The 15,383-nt window shown below is 42.6% G+C and overlaps 1 protein-coding gene across 5 annotated transcripts in view; it reads right to left on the bottom strand.

The window, feature by feature from the left end:
* Positions 1–15,383, bottom strand: part of Ttn (titin) — a 279,501-nt gene that overhangs the window by 2,634 nt on the left and 261,484 nt on the right. For all 5 annotated transcript variants that reach the window (XM_090342543.1, XM_090342544.1, XM_090342545.1 and 2 more), the window contains 14 exons: positions 15,040–15,321; positions 14,271–14,864; positions 13,882–14,169; positions 13,486–13,785; positions 12,350–12,652; positions 11,804–12,106; positions 11,118–11,702; positions 10,672–10,977; positions 10,276–10,575; positions 9,007–9,582; positions 8,611–8,916; positions 7,398–7,991; positions 1,656–7,273; positions 617–773 (listed from right to left, as the gene is read on the bottom strand). In XM_090342543.1, the coding sequence (XP_090198669.1) occupies positions 617–773; positions 1,656–7,273; positions 7,398–7,991; positions 8,611–8,916; positions 9,007–9,582; positions 10,276–10,575; positions 10,672–10,977; positions 11,118–11,702; positions 11,804–12,106; positions 12,350–12,652; positions 13,486–13,785; positions 13,882–14,169; positions 14,271–14,864; positions 15,040–15,321 (10,512 nt within the window). The remainder of the gene's footprint in view (positions 1–616; positions 774–1,655; positions 7,274–7,397; positions 7,992–8,610; positions 8,917–9,006; positions 9,583–10,275; positions 10,576–10,671; positions 10,978–11,117; positions 11,703–11,803; positions 12,107–12,349; positions 12,653–13,485; positions 13,786–13,881; positions 14,170–14,270; positions 14,865–15,039; positions 15,322–15,383) is intronic.

Raw genomic sequence — 15,383 nt, 5'->3', positions numbered from 1 at the left:
TCTGCAGGTACATAATACAGAGACTTAAAAAATATGTTGACTTGTATGCGCTGTAGGTCATGCCAGACTGGGTAAACTGTCATGCATGACATGCATCAGTGTAAAGGTTCCTTAGACTGAATTACTTGAAGGTGATGTTTATGGCCTAAGGGAAAGCATTTGAAAAGAACAGTTGAAGTATGTACAGGATAGGTGCATTTAAGAGAGTTGGGATAATTGAAATAATACTATCTTTTAGAAGACTGGTGAAAGGGGGGGATGGATATAGGACTTTCAATAGCTTTTTTTTTTTGCTTTGGAAAACAGCCAGAGTAAAGGGTTATGGAAGCAGTGACATTTTGTTTACTTACTTGGCCTTGCTATTAAATATTTGGGGAACAGAATGAAGTTTTTGTGGGACTCTTATATAACACCACCACATACTTTTATTATAATACTAATATGAATATATATTAGCTGGAATGTATGGTTTTACATTTGTGTCCAAATGCCATTCTGGTGTTAGTAAAAGTTTTATTTAAAGGCTTTCTTGTATAAGTAAGGGGGGGGATATTAAAACAATATTTCTTCAATATCATTTTCTGATAAGTTCTGGTAGAAAAAATAGCCCACCTACCTTGTACTGTTAACTTGCAGCTAGAGGACACAGATCCAGCTGAATTTGTTACTGTACAAGTATACATTCCACTGTCAGAAGTTTCAGTCTTAAGAATTTCTAATTTGAATCCTCCTTTTTCTTCAGAGAGTTTGTATTTACTTCCTTGGGCAATAGCCTGTGGAAAGCAAGTAATTGAGGTAAGTGTGTGTGTGTGTGTGTGTGTGTGTGTGTGTGTGTGTGTGTGTGCATGTGCGCATGCGTGCATGCATGCTGTAACTGAGGCTTGAACTCAGAGCCTCCTGCTCTCACTTGCCTTCATTGCTCGAGGGTGGTACTCTACCACTTGAGCCATGCTTCCTTTACAACTTTCTGGTTAATTAGAGATAATAGTCTCACAGACTTTCCTGCCCAGGCTGGCTTTGAATTGTGATTCTCAGATCTCAACCTTCTGAGAAGTGAAGATGATAGGCATGAGCTATCAGGGCCTGACTTGATTTGAGATTTTTGCTTGTTGGTTGGTTGGTTTGGGGGCTGGGTGTTATCCCTGAGCTCTTCAGCTCAAGGCTAGCACTTTACCAGTTTGAGCCATAGTGCCACTTCCTGTTTTCTGATAATTAATTGGAAATAAGAATCTCAAACTTCACACCTGGGCTGGCTTTAAATCACGATCCTCAGATCTCAGCCTCCTGCATGGCTAGGATTACAAGTGTGAGCTGCCAGTGCACAGTTTTTGAGCATTGTTTTTTGTTTTTTTTTGGTTTGGTCAGTTGTGGGGCTTGATCTCTGGGCCTAGGCACTGTCCCTGAGCTCTTCAGCTCAAGGCTACTGCCCTATGCCCAGAGCCATAGCACCACTTCTGGCTTTCAAGTGGTTAATTGGAAATAAGAGTCTCAGGGGCTTTAGTGCTTGGGCTGGCTTTGAACCATGATCCTCGGATCACAGACATGAGCCACTGCACCTGGTGCAGCTTTTGAGTTTTTAAAAGTAAATTCTAAAGTTTTCTTTGGGTTTGGGTTAGCCCTTTAGAGGACAAAGAAGACAATTAGGAACTGATTACCTTTCCATCTTTTGTCCAGATAATGGTTGGCTGAGGTTCTCCAGTTGCTTTAACTATAAATTTAGTAACACTGTTTGAAGAAACTGTTGTATCTTGCAGCCCAGAAACAATTACTGGTTTTGAGGAAACTGGTTCAGGAGCTTTTGGTTCAGTTTTCTTGGTTTCTGTTGGTTCAGCCATTTTTGGAGCTGACTTCTTGGTTTCTGATCTGCTTGATAGTTGTTCATGGATATTCTTGAAAGCTTGTCCCATAAACTGGAAGCTAGTTTTGGAAGCTCCACCTTCTCCAGAAATCTCACAAACATATTCTCCACAATCAGATTCTGTGAGGTTATGAATCTTGAGCTCGTAGGTACCATCTGCTGAATAATGAAATTGGAAATGCCCATTTTCCTTGAGTTTTTGGCCATCTTTATACCAGGTGACCTCTTTTGCACATAACACACTGCTTTCAACAGCACAGGTGAGCTTTGCAATGTCTTTAGAAGCTTCTGCTTTCAGGTGCCGACTTATCTTTGGTGGCATGGGAACTGGGAGCTGCTGAACCTTCTCTGTGGGTGTGGGCTTTGACTCTGTGTGTGACACAGCTTTTGGATGAGTAGTTGCCAGTTCTGGAGATTTCACTCGTTTTGGAGACTTAACTGCTTCTGGAGACTTTACCCGAGGCTCTGGTGATTTCACCCTTGGTGGTGAGGCAACGGCCTTCTCAGTAACCCGAGCCTTTTGAACAGTCAAAGTAAAAGGGGCTTCCTGTGTCCCCGCGCTGTTTTCCACCACCACACTGTAGTTGCCCTCATCAGAAGTCTGCACTGCAGAGATCTCGAAGGTGGATTTGTACTTTGTGGTGGTTACCTGTTGGCGGGAAGAAGTACTTAGCACTTGTCCTCCCCGAAGCCAGGTCACAGTTGGTACTGGCTCACCATCTGTGTCACAAGAAAACCTGGCAGATTCACCTTCATAGACAGTTATGGACCGTGGCTTTGTTAGAATTCTTGCTGCTAGCGTCGTCTTGATCTTTCGGGTTGTGGATTTTTCTTCCAGGGACTTTTCTTCTAATGCCGTGCTTTTCATTTCTGCAGCTGCATAGTGTTCATAGGATGTTAAACTTTCCCTGGTCTCTGTCATCTGTGATTTCACTTCCCTGATGGAAGAAGATGCTTCCATCTCAGATGTTTTCTTAAATGATGAAACTGCATATGCCTCTGTTTTGGTTAGCTCAGGAAAGACAGACCTGGGGACCTCTTCGTCCTTACGCTGTGATGCATAGGTGGTATAAGCCCCTCCTGTCACATCCAGGGTCGCATAGTCAGAAGCTTCACCTTTGTAGTTGGTGCACACGGCACGGTAGGTTCCGCTGTCCTCAGCTTGACATTGGAGAATTTCCAGTGTCAGGACTCCACTCGTGTTGGTGTAATGAATCTTACTGCTCTCTTGGAGTTCCACACCATTGTGGTACCATTTAACCTCAGCTGTTGGCTTAGACTGGACATTTAAGATGAAGCGAGTATTTTGGCCACAGGGCACTCGGTGGGAGCGCATTCTCAGGGTGATCCGAGGGGCATGGTCCAGTGTGAAAGGCTGCTGACTCAAAACCTCATACTTCCTCTCTGATGTCTTCTGAGTCTTTAAAGCAGCTTTCATGGACTCATATCTGGAAAAGATATCAAATCGGGCAGACCTCTCAAATCTTGAGAGTGATCTCTCACTGGACACAGGGCTGGGAGACCGTGGGCGAGTTCTCTCTGGAGTAGGAGACCTTCTTTCCAGGTCATCTTCATATTCCTCAGCTGGTTGTGGGTGTGATCGGATCAGTTCAGACACTGGCCTCATTAATTCAATGTATGTTGGGGACAGAGAGCGGCGGCGTCTCAGTAGTCGAGACACGGATGAGGAAGATTCTCTTTGAGCCCGTCTTGCGATTTCATATTCTTCCTCAATTTCTGTTATTTCTGTCACTTGTCTCTGTTGCTTTGATTTCTTTTTAGACTTCTCTTCCTTTGACAAGTGGTCAAGCTCACGTCTATATTCTGAGAGACGCTGGGTGGTTGTTAATGGCCGGAGGAGTTCTTCGTCTTCCTTCTCAGCCATGATCCTCTCCCGTTGTTTTGACTGTCTGTATGCAGCTCGGGCATGCCGTTCTCGCAGCTCTGCATAACTTGTACTTGTCTCTGCCTTTGTAGGAATGTGATAGGTTGAATATCGGAAATCTTTTCTTGTCTCCTCCACCTTCATGTGAGCTTGTGGCGAAGAATAACGTAGGCTAGAAAGCTCAAACCGTGGTGGGCTTCTGCTCGGGGGTGAAGCTGAAAAGCCTAACTCCAGCTCTTCTTCTAGGCGCAGCCGCTCTTCCTCTGTTCTTTTCATGGCCAAGTAGTCATCAATGGGGAGGAGCAATTCCTCATCTGACATGTCACCTAGAGAACGTCTCCTTGGTCTATAGTAATAGAAGTCATAATCGGGAGAAGGTGTACGTCGGCGGGCTGGTCTCACCATTTCAAGATCATCTTGGGACAGTTTGGGAATCCTCCACCTAGGTCTGTATTGATCTGTAATGCGTGGAAGTGGCATCACATAAAACTGTTCCCATCTGGAAAGGCGGATGCGCTTGGGTCTCTTCTGCACAACTCTGTCAAGTTTTCCAGGCATTTCATATTGATCACGTATCCTTTTGTACCACTTCATGTCAGACATAGGGATGAACTGTTTGATGCGCTGGTCTTCTTCTACAGTCGTCTGTTTGTACTTGCGTGGCTCTGGTACTTCATAAGGCATACGGAATTTTCTTTCCCCCTTCTTTTCTTCTGTTTGAAGTCGGTATTCTCCTTTTACAGTCTTGGTGCTGACAGCTGGTTTGTAAAGGATGGCAGCTTCTCTCAGAGCCTCTTGTGCTACCTGAGTCAGGGGCACAGTTTCAGTGCCAGAAAGAATTTCAGCCATCCTTAGTGTCTTGTCAATCTGTTTTTGTACGTGTCGCTCCCGTTCCTCCTTGGTTTGGAATTCCTGTTTGACATATTTCAGGCGTTCCACTTGCAAGTGAGCCTGGCAGCTGGTAGATCCAACTGTGTTAGTGGCAGTGACTCTGTAGTAACCCGTGTCTCCAGGCAGAGTATCCCTGATGTGCAAAGCATAATAATCTAAGCCTTCGTGGACAATTTCAATGTGAGGTCCAAGGGAGAGAGGCTGGCCATCTTTTTCCCATTTTAATGTTGGTGGAGGGATGCCAGACACTCTGATCTCAAAGCAGATGCTCTGGCCTTCTTGGCATTCTGCATTTGCCAGTAGCCGTTTGAACATGGGTCTTAGGGTGGTATCTGCTGGAGGTGGGTGTAGGGTTACAGTGAGCTTTGCTTTGCAGCTGTCTTCACCATATTTGTTTCTTGCCACAACAGTATACTCAGCATCATCATCTGTCGTTACATTGTTAATTGTTAGTTGATAAAGACCCTTGTCAGACTCAAATGTGTACTTCTTGTCATCATCGTCTGGTTTGATTTTCTGACCTGATTTATACCATGTCACACGAGGCTCTGGGTGGACAGTTATAGTCACTCCAAATCGGACATTTTCACCTACATATGCTGTCTTGTTGTAGAGAGGCAGGGTAAATTCTGGTGGTCTTTCAAGGAGTCTCATTGTGTCTGTTCTGCGTTTGATTTTCTTCATGGTTCTGCGACAGTAATAGTCATAAACTTCTCTCACATTTTTAACAAAGAGCTCTGCATAAGAGCTGTCCTCACCATAGTCATTGACTACTTTGCATCTGTAGGTTCCGTCATCAAATTTGGTGATGTCTTTGATGTACATGGTAGCCACTCCATCTTCATAGGTAATTTCATATTTCTCACTGTTCTCCAGCTGTCTGACACCAAAGTACCAGGTCACTTGAGTAGACTGATCATAATTTTCAATTTTGCATACATATTTGGCACTTCCTCCTTCTTCACCAACTGCATGCATTATCTGGCTAGAAACTGGGCCAATTTCAATAGATGCTACTTTAACTTTAGCAACACTCACTCCCCTCTGGGATCGAATTGCACCACCGCAGGAGATCCTGGCTGCAGACACAACCATGTTGAGGTCTTTCTTGATCAAGGTGTGGTAGTAACGTCGGTGCTTCAATGTTCTGATGACTTTAGTGCTGACCCTTTCTAGCTTCTGCTTCAGCCATGGGTGCTGGAGTGCCTCAGAGGCTGTCATGCGAGACTTTCTCTCTTTCACTAATAGCCTGTCAACAAAATCCATGGCTTCAAGGCTAATTTCTTTGAAGGCTTCTTCATCAAATGTATATTCAGCATTCATGATATTCTCAATCATTTGTTGGTTAGTTTCAGCCAAGAATGGATTGATGCCACTCAACAGCACATATACTAATGTACCCAGTGACCACATGTCTGTGGCCGAGCTGACAACATCGTGCTGGTGGACTTCAGGTGCATAGTACTCTGGGGCTGTGAACAGAAGTCTGAAGTTGTCCCCTGGCTTCAGCTGACGGGCTTGACCAAATTCTATTATTTTAATTGTGGAACTCTTTCTTGTTTGGTAAATGATATTTTCTGGTCTAATGTCAAAATGCCCAATATTCTGACTGTGCAAGAACTCAAGTGCTTCACAGACTTGGCGAACATAGCTTACAACTTCTCTTTCATTAAGCTCAAAAGCACTTGTGTTAATGCGTTCAAATATGTCCAGTCCTGATATGAACTCAAAGATCATAATTAATTCTTCCATGCTTTCAAATGATTCGTGGAGATATAAGATGTTTCTATGCCTAGCAATGTTTAGAATGGAAATCTCCTTCTTTACCAAAACCTGATCAGTTCCTTTGACTTTCACAAATTTGGCCATGAATGTTTTCTTTGAGGATGTTTCAACACAACGGTGGACAATTCCAAACTCACCACGGCCGAGATCTTCAGCAATCATATATTTCTCATAGAGTTCTTTGGTTTTAGAGTGTGAAGCTTTCTTCATGGAAACTTCCCTGGATTCGTCTACCTCTTCATCATAATTCATAGCTCGAGTCTTGTCTTCTTTGGTTACAGTGGGTTCTGAAGGCTCAGAAGGCTTGCTCAGGCCGAACTTGTTTTCTGCTATTACCCGGAACTGATAGCTTGTTTTCCCAAATAAATTGATGACAGTGTAGCGTGTTTCTCGGGCCTGTCCTACACGGAGCCATCTTTCAGCAGTAGTTGCACATTTTTCAATAATATAGTTGGTGATCTTGCTGCCACCATCAGAAGCAGGCTCTGTCCATGTTAGGTTGACAGAGTCACGTGAGACATCACTGACTTTGACACCCCTGGGTGGGTCAGGGACATCGGCCACATCCAGTTCAACTGTCTTTTGATCGATTCCAAATCTGTTTTTAGCACAGACCACGTAGAAGCCAGCATCTTTTCTCTCCACTCCACTGGGGAAAACAAGTGATGTGAAAGATCGTGTGACAATTACTTGGTAGTGGCCATTATTGTCAATCAGATCTTGTCCCTTTTGCCAGGTGATCACAGGGTCTGGTTTGCCACTGAAAGGAATCTTGATACTGATCACTTCACCACGGAGGGCGTGGACGGCTCCCATGCCTTCAAGAGTTTTAGGCAAGTGTATCTTAGCTGGAACTGTATCAGAATAAAAAGAAGAAAGATTGTGATTTAGTGACACCTAACAATATTCATTTGAGTGTAACACATTTTCCCCAACATTAATGATAGATCATCTAAGACCAAACTTAGATGATTTTACCTTCTACTTCCAAGGAGGCAGTGCCAGAAACAGAGCCCCCTTGGTTGGTAGCTCGGACTTGGTAAACTGTGGCGTCATCATCAGTGACACTTGCAATGATGAGCTGGTGATAGCCACCCTTAAATTCTTGAATCCTGTACTTGAGTCCATCAGCAATGATTTCTTTGCCTTGTCTGTACCATTTTACAATAGGTTTTGGATGGCCAGTCACTTTGCAGACCAAGGTAGCATTGCTTTGGTATCTCACATTCAGATTTCTCAGTTCCTCCTTAAAGTGTGGTGCCTGAATTGGAACATCAGATTTGGGAGTGACAGGTTCTGATATTTCACTCCATTCACTTTCTCCACCCAGGTTTTCACATTTCACACGGAACTCATATTCAAGGCCTTCAATAAGGTTTTGCACTGAGAAGACTGTTTCTCGAATTTCTTCTGTTGTCACAGCAATCCATTTATTCTGCTTCTTCTCACGCTTCTCAAGGTAGTAATTTCTAATCTTTGCACCTCCATCACTGGCAGGTGGTTTCCAAGCTACCACACAAGAATCTTTTGTGATAGCAGTAATAGTTGGTTTACCAGGAGCACCTGGCTTTTCTATTTAAAAGAAAAAAATAAAAGGTGAGTAATGAGGTGAAACAGGGAAGCTTTACTAAAAGCTTTCTTTCTTTTTTTTAATGGTGCTGGGAACCAGACCCAGGGTCTTTTATAAGCTAGACAAGTACTGTACTACTGAGCTATATTCTTAGTCCTTAATTTAAAAAAAATAATAAACAGGAATATGCTAAAGGTCTACCATGAGTAGTTATATGAACACAAAGAAACTTGGATCAGAACCCCCAAAAGTAAGGGATAGGGAATATGTAACCTTAAAGTTAGAGAAAAGGCATTGTACTGCCTCATCTATTCTCTTTAAAATATTGACTATTTCTGTTGAAAGGATTTGAATGTAAAGACAGATTTTTTTAACTATATGAAATAGGATTATAGAAATCAGGCTATTCTGGGCCAGAAGTTTGGCCTAGTAGTAGACTGCTTGCCTAACATGCACAAACACCCGGGTCTAATTCCTTGGTACCACATACGTAGAAAAGCTGGAAGTGGTGCTGTGGCTCAAGTGGTGGAGTGCTAATCTTGAGGAAAAAGGCCAAGGACAGTGCTCAGGGCCGGAGTTCAAGCCCCAGGACTGGCAAAAATAAAATCAGGCTATACTTACCAAATGGACTCTTAATGATCACAACTGAGGAGACTTCTAGAGGCTCACTGATGCCAAAGGTGTTCTGAGCTGAAACTCGGAAATAATAGCCAGCATTTTCTGTGAGGTTCACGATTCTACAGGTGGTCACTGAAATGGCTGAAGACACCAATTGCCATTCAGCCCCTTCCTTAGCTTCGCACTTCTCCACCACATAATTAGTGATCCAGGAACCACCATCATCCACAGGGGGTTTCCAGCTGATCACCACTGAGTTCTTCAGTAGGGCTTCGATCACAATTGGTCCTGTTGGTTTATCTGGTTTATCTGTTGGGAGAAAATACAATTGTTTTGGCATTCACAATATGTTTCCTGAATCCTTTTAAAAAATAAACGCTGAAAGCAAACCCCAAATACCTTGTATTTCCACATCAAGAGTGGCATCAACTGTCCCGAAAGTATTGCTGAGCTGCACCTTATATTTCCCAGCATGAGTCTTTCGTTGGACATTCTTCATGACAAGATGAGTATAGTGCTCAGTGTTTTCAATAGTAATGTTTTCCGAGTTTTGCAGGAGTTTCTGGCCATGGAACCAAGTCATTGCTGGTACTGGACGACCAATGTACATCACGTGAAGACGAAGTGTTGAACCCACAGCACCATAATATTTCTCTTTCAGTGGATAGCCAGGGTGGAACTGAGGCGCTGCTTGCAGGAGAAGCTTACTACTGGTTTCCACTTCTCCAACTTCATTGGTAGCTATGCAGGTATAAACGCCTTCATCCTCTTGTTCCTCTGTCATTACTGTCAGAGTATGTGTGCGCCCATCAGAAGACATTTTGTATTTCCGGCTTTGTACAAGCTCCTTTCCAAATCGGTACCATTTAATGTCGGGAAGGGGTCTTCCAATTATCTGGCATGAAAGTTGGGCAGGTTCACCCAATTTGGTGGTTACATCCTTCATTTCCTTGCGTACTCCTGGGGCCTCTCCAGCTGAAGGTGATGAAAGATAATATTGAATGCAATATTAAATACTGAAGCTATATCAGGCACAGATCTATTTATTAGCTACTGCTATTCACATCTAAGTCTAATTTTGACAGACTTCCTAGGATGCTATGGACACACTAGAATTAATTGAACACATCATTTTATTATGTGTAGTGACTTTTCTCTTACAATTGGAAAGATAATAATAATGTAATTGGAAGCTTGGGAGAAATGAGTTCCCTCTGCAAGAGAAGTTTTTTTTTTTTTTTCTATGTATATGGTATGGAGGAATCAAACCCGGGTCTTCATGGATGCTAGGCAAGCACTCTACCATTAGGTCAAACTCCTAGTCCCAAGGAAAGTACTCTTCACATTATATGTACTTGCTGAAGATTTGTTAGCTCTTCCAATCTTGCTAGACAATACCAAAAAAACCCAAACTTGTTGCATTAGAGAGAGAAACTGTTCCAAGAATGTGCTTGTATCTCACTACAGCTAACACTGGATGGCATGATGTGCTTGGGATAGCTTCTCACAGAATTTATCAATGTGGGCATTTGCCAAAGTAGGTGATTCCTACTACCCCAAACATTTGCTCTCCAATAAAGCTTTCCATTTCAACTTAGCATAGTGGCAGAGTTCAAGTTAATGTGTTATTTTTTACAAGTCACAAGCAGAGAATTAAAGGCTACTTACATGTCAATTTAGTCTTTACAGACACAGCTGTTCTCCGAGGTCTGCTAAGCCCAGTCTCATTCTCAGCAAAAACCCTGAATTCATATTCAGTAGCTTCCAACAACCCTCCAATTGTGAATTGCCTGTCCTTGATACGATCCTTATTGCTCTTCTTCCAAGCACTATCTCCAGACTGTCTATATTCAACCCAGTATCCAAGGATTTCTTTGCCACCATCACATTCAGGTTTCTCCCACTGTAGAGTGACACTGTCTTTAGATATCGAAAGAATCTCAAGTTCTCCTGGTTGGCTTGGTTTATCTGAAATATTTTCAGACAATTGAATATCAGATTTACTGGTGAAAAAAGAGAAACATGAAAGCTGCCTTCTTTAATTTCACTCCTCCCCTTCCTTACCAAATGGATCCTTGCAAACAACTGGTTCTGAGGCAGGGCTTGTCTCACTGAGCCCAACATCGTTCTGTGCAATGATACGGAATTGATATTCAGCATCAGGAACAAGCCCGGTGACAGTGTACATGGTAGTTGTGATCTGAGTCTTGTTGTGTCTGACCCATTTGTCAGTCGATGTCTCTTTGCGTTCAATGTAGTAGCCTGTTACTCGAGAGCCACCATCATCTTTGGGTCGGGACCAGGATAAGCTGACAGAACTCTTGGTCACATCAAGTACTTCTGGAGGATTGCTTGGAGGTTCTGGAGGATCTATAAATAGAAGTGGAAAAGTGGACATGTATTTACATGTCAGTGTGCAGTCCCGAATGTTGCAAGCTAATTCCTTCCACTTAAAAATAAAAGTACACTTAAAGTAAGTTTTACAATTTTATACTTGGAAGAACACTTACTCAGAGGTGTTTTGGGTACAACTGGTTCCTCAGATTTCAGAGGTTTGCTTATGCCAAACTGGTTTTCTGCTGAAACCCGGAAATGGTATTCCACGTTTTCTTTGAGGCCTTTCACCACCAGAGATGTACCTCGAACTCTGGAATCAATGGTGTACCAGGCAGCTTTAGGCACCTCTCTTCTCTCAAGAATGTAGCCCAAGATATCAGCACCACCATCATCAGCAGGAGGTCTCCAGCTGACCCTCACAGAGCGTGCTTGTATGTCATCATATTCCAGTGGTCCTTCTGGAGTATTGGGGATTCCTATCACCTTGACCTTGATGTAAAGAGTCTTCTTGCCACATTTGTTTTCCAGAACCAAGTCATAAGTTCCAGAATCATCTCTGTCTGCTTCTTTGATGACAAGCTCAGTGTGTGTTTCAGATGTTGCAATCATGGCGCGCTTGCTAATATCTTGGCCTTCCTTGGTCCATTTACATACTGGGAATGGTTTTCCTTTGATTGGTATGGTAAGTCGGATGACTCCACCTTGTCTTACAAAGACACCTTCCAGGTATCTTTCATCAAGCTCATAATCAGGATATTCTGGGGGTAAAGCAGAATTACAGTTTAGAATGTTTTTCTGAGAAGGGATTACCAACATGTCTTACGACAGTTTCAGCAAGAAAGAAACCATCACGTCTTACCAAGCATCTCGGTGACTTTGACTGTTCCTGGCACCTCAGCAGGCTCCCCAGGTCCACCAGCATTACACGCTAGGACACGGAATCTGTATTCAGCACCCTGAGGTAGATGGGTTAGAGTGTACTCCCGAATCTTGGTTGGGGTAGTGTTACATTTGGTCCATTCATGTTGATCTATTTTTTGCATTTCAATCAAGTAGCCTGTGACTTTAGATCCTCCTTCATCTTCTGGAACACTCCAGGCAAGGGAGACTGATGTCCTAGTGGTATCAGTAACTCTTGGATTTTGAGGTTTTCCTGGTGGAGCTAGGAGGAAAAAGATAAAAATAAACTTGAGACCTGTGAAGTTGAAATTTCAGTCATATAACCAGTTCATTGAGTTGTTGATATATGGACTGTTGGCATTATTTTTTTCATTTTTCTTATATTTGTAATTTATAATCTATAGTTTGCTATGGCTATGATTCTAAAACAGAACATAGATATCAGAAGGATGAGTTCTACCATATATAAATTATATGTCAAAAAACTTATATGAAATGTATTTACCAATTGGATCCATGGCAACAGTGGGTTTGGAAGGACGACTTGGTTTTCCAGTTCCTCTTGCATTAATGGCCGTGACACGATGTTCATATTCTAAGCCTTCAATAAGGCCAGTGGAGCGATAGCGTGTCATTGTCACTGGTACTTTATTGACACGGACCCACCGATCTGCTCTCACTTCTTTGCGTTCCACAATATAGCCAGTCACTTGTGAGCCACCATCATCTTCAGGTGGATACCAAGTAAGTGTCATGCCATCACGGGAGATATCAAATACCTGTAATGTTTCTGGGGGTCCAGGAATACCTGCAGCAAGACAGAGATAAATGCAATATGGTGATAAGAATAAAGTAAACTCTCATACTTGTGATTATCTGGGTAATTATTTTTTAAAATGGTGCATAAATCATATGACTTTTCCAAGTACCTGCTGTTTTATACTTTTTAGGCTATTCCTTATTTCCTCAACTTTATACATTTATTAAATATGCATGTTGTATTTTTTCTTTCAATCTATTCCTCTATCATCCATTCTCCTTTCCTGACCCACGTTTTTATTTTTTGGCCTGTTCCAGGGCTTGAACTCAGGGCCTGAGCACTGTCCTTAGGCTTTCTTCAAAGCTAGCTCTACTACTTGAGCTACAGCACTACTTCTGGCTTTTTCATGTATGTGGTACTGAAGAATTCAACCCAAGACTTCATGCATGCTAGGCAAGCAGTCTACCACTAGGCCACACTCCAGGCCTTGCTCTTCTCTTTGGAGAGTGGAAACTTGTAAGAAAAGGTTTAGAAACCTTACGTTCTGCAAGCTGGGCATTGGTGGGGTTATGTGTGTAATCCCAGTTACTCAGAAGGCTGAGATCTGAGGATTATGGTTTGAAGCCAACTCCAGCAGGAAGGTGTGAGACTTTTCTACAATAAATGACTCAGAAAAAGCCACAGTGCCAGGCTTAAGTGGTAGAGCACTAGCCTTGAACACAAAGAGGCTCAGGGACAGCCCCATGTTGGCCAAAAAAAGTTCTGGCGATTATCTGTGATCTTTTATTTTTCTTACATCAGGATATAGTGAAAGCAAAGCCCTTTGTAGGATCACTCAGAATCAAAGGTAGAGAGAGCGGTGGGCAGGTCCAAGGACTTACTGATGCTGCTGCGGCATTCTATGACCTCCGACTGCAGGTAAGAGCCAATCCCAAAGCGGTTTGTGGCTGCTACACGGAACACATACTCATTCCCTTCAGTGAGTCTGGTAAACTTAAATGTGGGTCTAGTCACAGATTCAGAGACGGGCAGCCAGCCTGGGCGATGAGCGTCACGTTGTTCCACCACATAACCACTCAAAGGAGCACCACCATCCAATTCTGGTGGTTCCCAGGAAATAGTAACAGATGTAGCATCAATTTCATCAATCTTGATAGGCCCACTTGGTGGACCAGGCTTGTCTATGAAAGAAGAAACCCAGGGAATTAATTTTTACTTCAAATCAAAATGAGGTAACCAAACATTAACTTGCTTATATCTTTGTCACACATCCTTACCAAGAATAATAACTTTAATGGTCTCTGAAGTAGTTCCAGTAACATTTTTTAATTCAAGCGTGTATTCTCCTGTGTCTCTTATAGTGGTTTCACGGATGGTTAATTTAGTTACTTTAGTGTGAGTTTCAACTGTGACACGCTCTGATTCCTTAAGTTTAGAGCCAGAAAAGAACCAGGAAGCAGTAGGAGGTGGGCGGCCAGCAATAGGGATCACCAGCTCAATTGGTCTGCCGGCTGAGACGTGGATGGTCTTTTGAGGCATTGTAGAAAGATCAATTGTTGGCAACACTATGAGAAAGAAAGGAAGAAGTATTTATTTTAAACATGACTTCTATTGATGAAGTGTCATGAATTTGCTGTGATTGTTATTTGAGCATTCAGTACAATACCTCTCAGGTCTTGTACAGTCACGGGGGTGACGATCTCTCTCGGCTCTGACACACCTTTCTCATTTTGTGCCCTCACTCTAAATAAGTACTGTTCACCTTCATTTAAGGAAATCACAGTATGTTCGAAGACAGTGGGTTTCAAAGTGACAACCTTCATCCATCTCTCTGTCCCAGCTTTGCAGGCCTCAAGAACGTATCCTGTGAGTCGGCTACCACCATCATAGAGTGGTTTCTCCCAGGCAAGGGTGACGGTGGATTTGGTGACATCGACCACTTCTAGTTTTGTAGGCACCAGAGGCACTTCTGAGACCAGGACTGCATCAGATGTTTCACAAGGCTCTCCGATGCCATAAATATTTTCTGGCAGCACTCTGAAGTAGTACATGGTGCCTTCTACCAGTCCAGAAATTCGGTAAAGTGTCTTGCTACATTTAGTAGTTACTGTTTTAAATGCTCTCATAGCAGCTTCACGTTTCTCAATAATGTAATTATTGACTGGAGCCCCACCATCAATTGTAGGAATTTCCCAAGTGATGGTCACAGAATCTCTTGATACTTCTTTAACTGTCACTGAAGGACAAGGACCGGGAGTATCTGAAAGACAGAATATGTGAGACTCATAAATTAACTTTTTGTCTGATTTGTTGTTAGTATCCTTAAAAAAATAAACTGATAGGAAATAGAACCGAAAAAAGGAAAGTTTTTCTTTAGAGAGCTAATGAATAAGGATCAAGGTATACATTTTAGAGATTTTAAGAAAAATACGTACCGTACACTTTAACAAGGACTGTTGCTGATTTCTTGCCGGATTGATTTTCAGCTTCAATTGTGTATTTTCCAGCATCGTACCGGTTAACTTTGTCCACAATCAGTAAAGAGTAGCTCTCAGTGTTATCAATAATTGCTCGATTTGCAAGGTCAATGCCTTTCTTGCTCCATGTGATGACAGGAGGTGGTCTTCCAGAGACTGACACCATCAGGCGCAAGGAGGCCCCGGCCCTGACCGTCACAGTCTTCTTTAGATCATCTGCAAGCTCAAGATCTGGTATTTCTGGAACGTAGACATCAGAATTGAATTAATTCATAAATGGAAAGAGAAAAATAATTCATCTA

This window comes from Megascapheus bottae, chromosome 12 (genome assembly GCF_031878675.1).
Source record: "Megascapheus bottae isolate mThoBot1 chromosome 12, mThoBot2.hap1, whole genome shotgun sequence".
In the NCBI taxonomy this organism is placed as follows: Eukaryota; Metazoa; Chordata; class Mammalia; order Rodentia; family Geomyidae; genus Megascapheus; species Megascapheus bottae.
The sequence above is the reverse complement of the archived record's forward strand: the minus strand, read 5'-3'. Positions and strand labels throughout refer to the sequence as shown.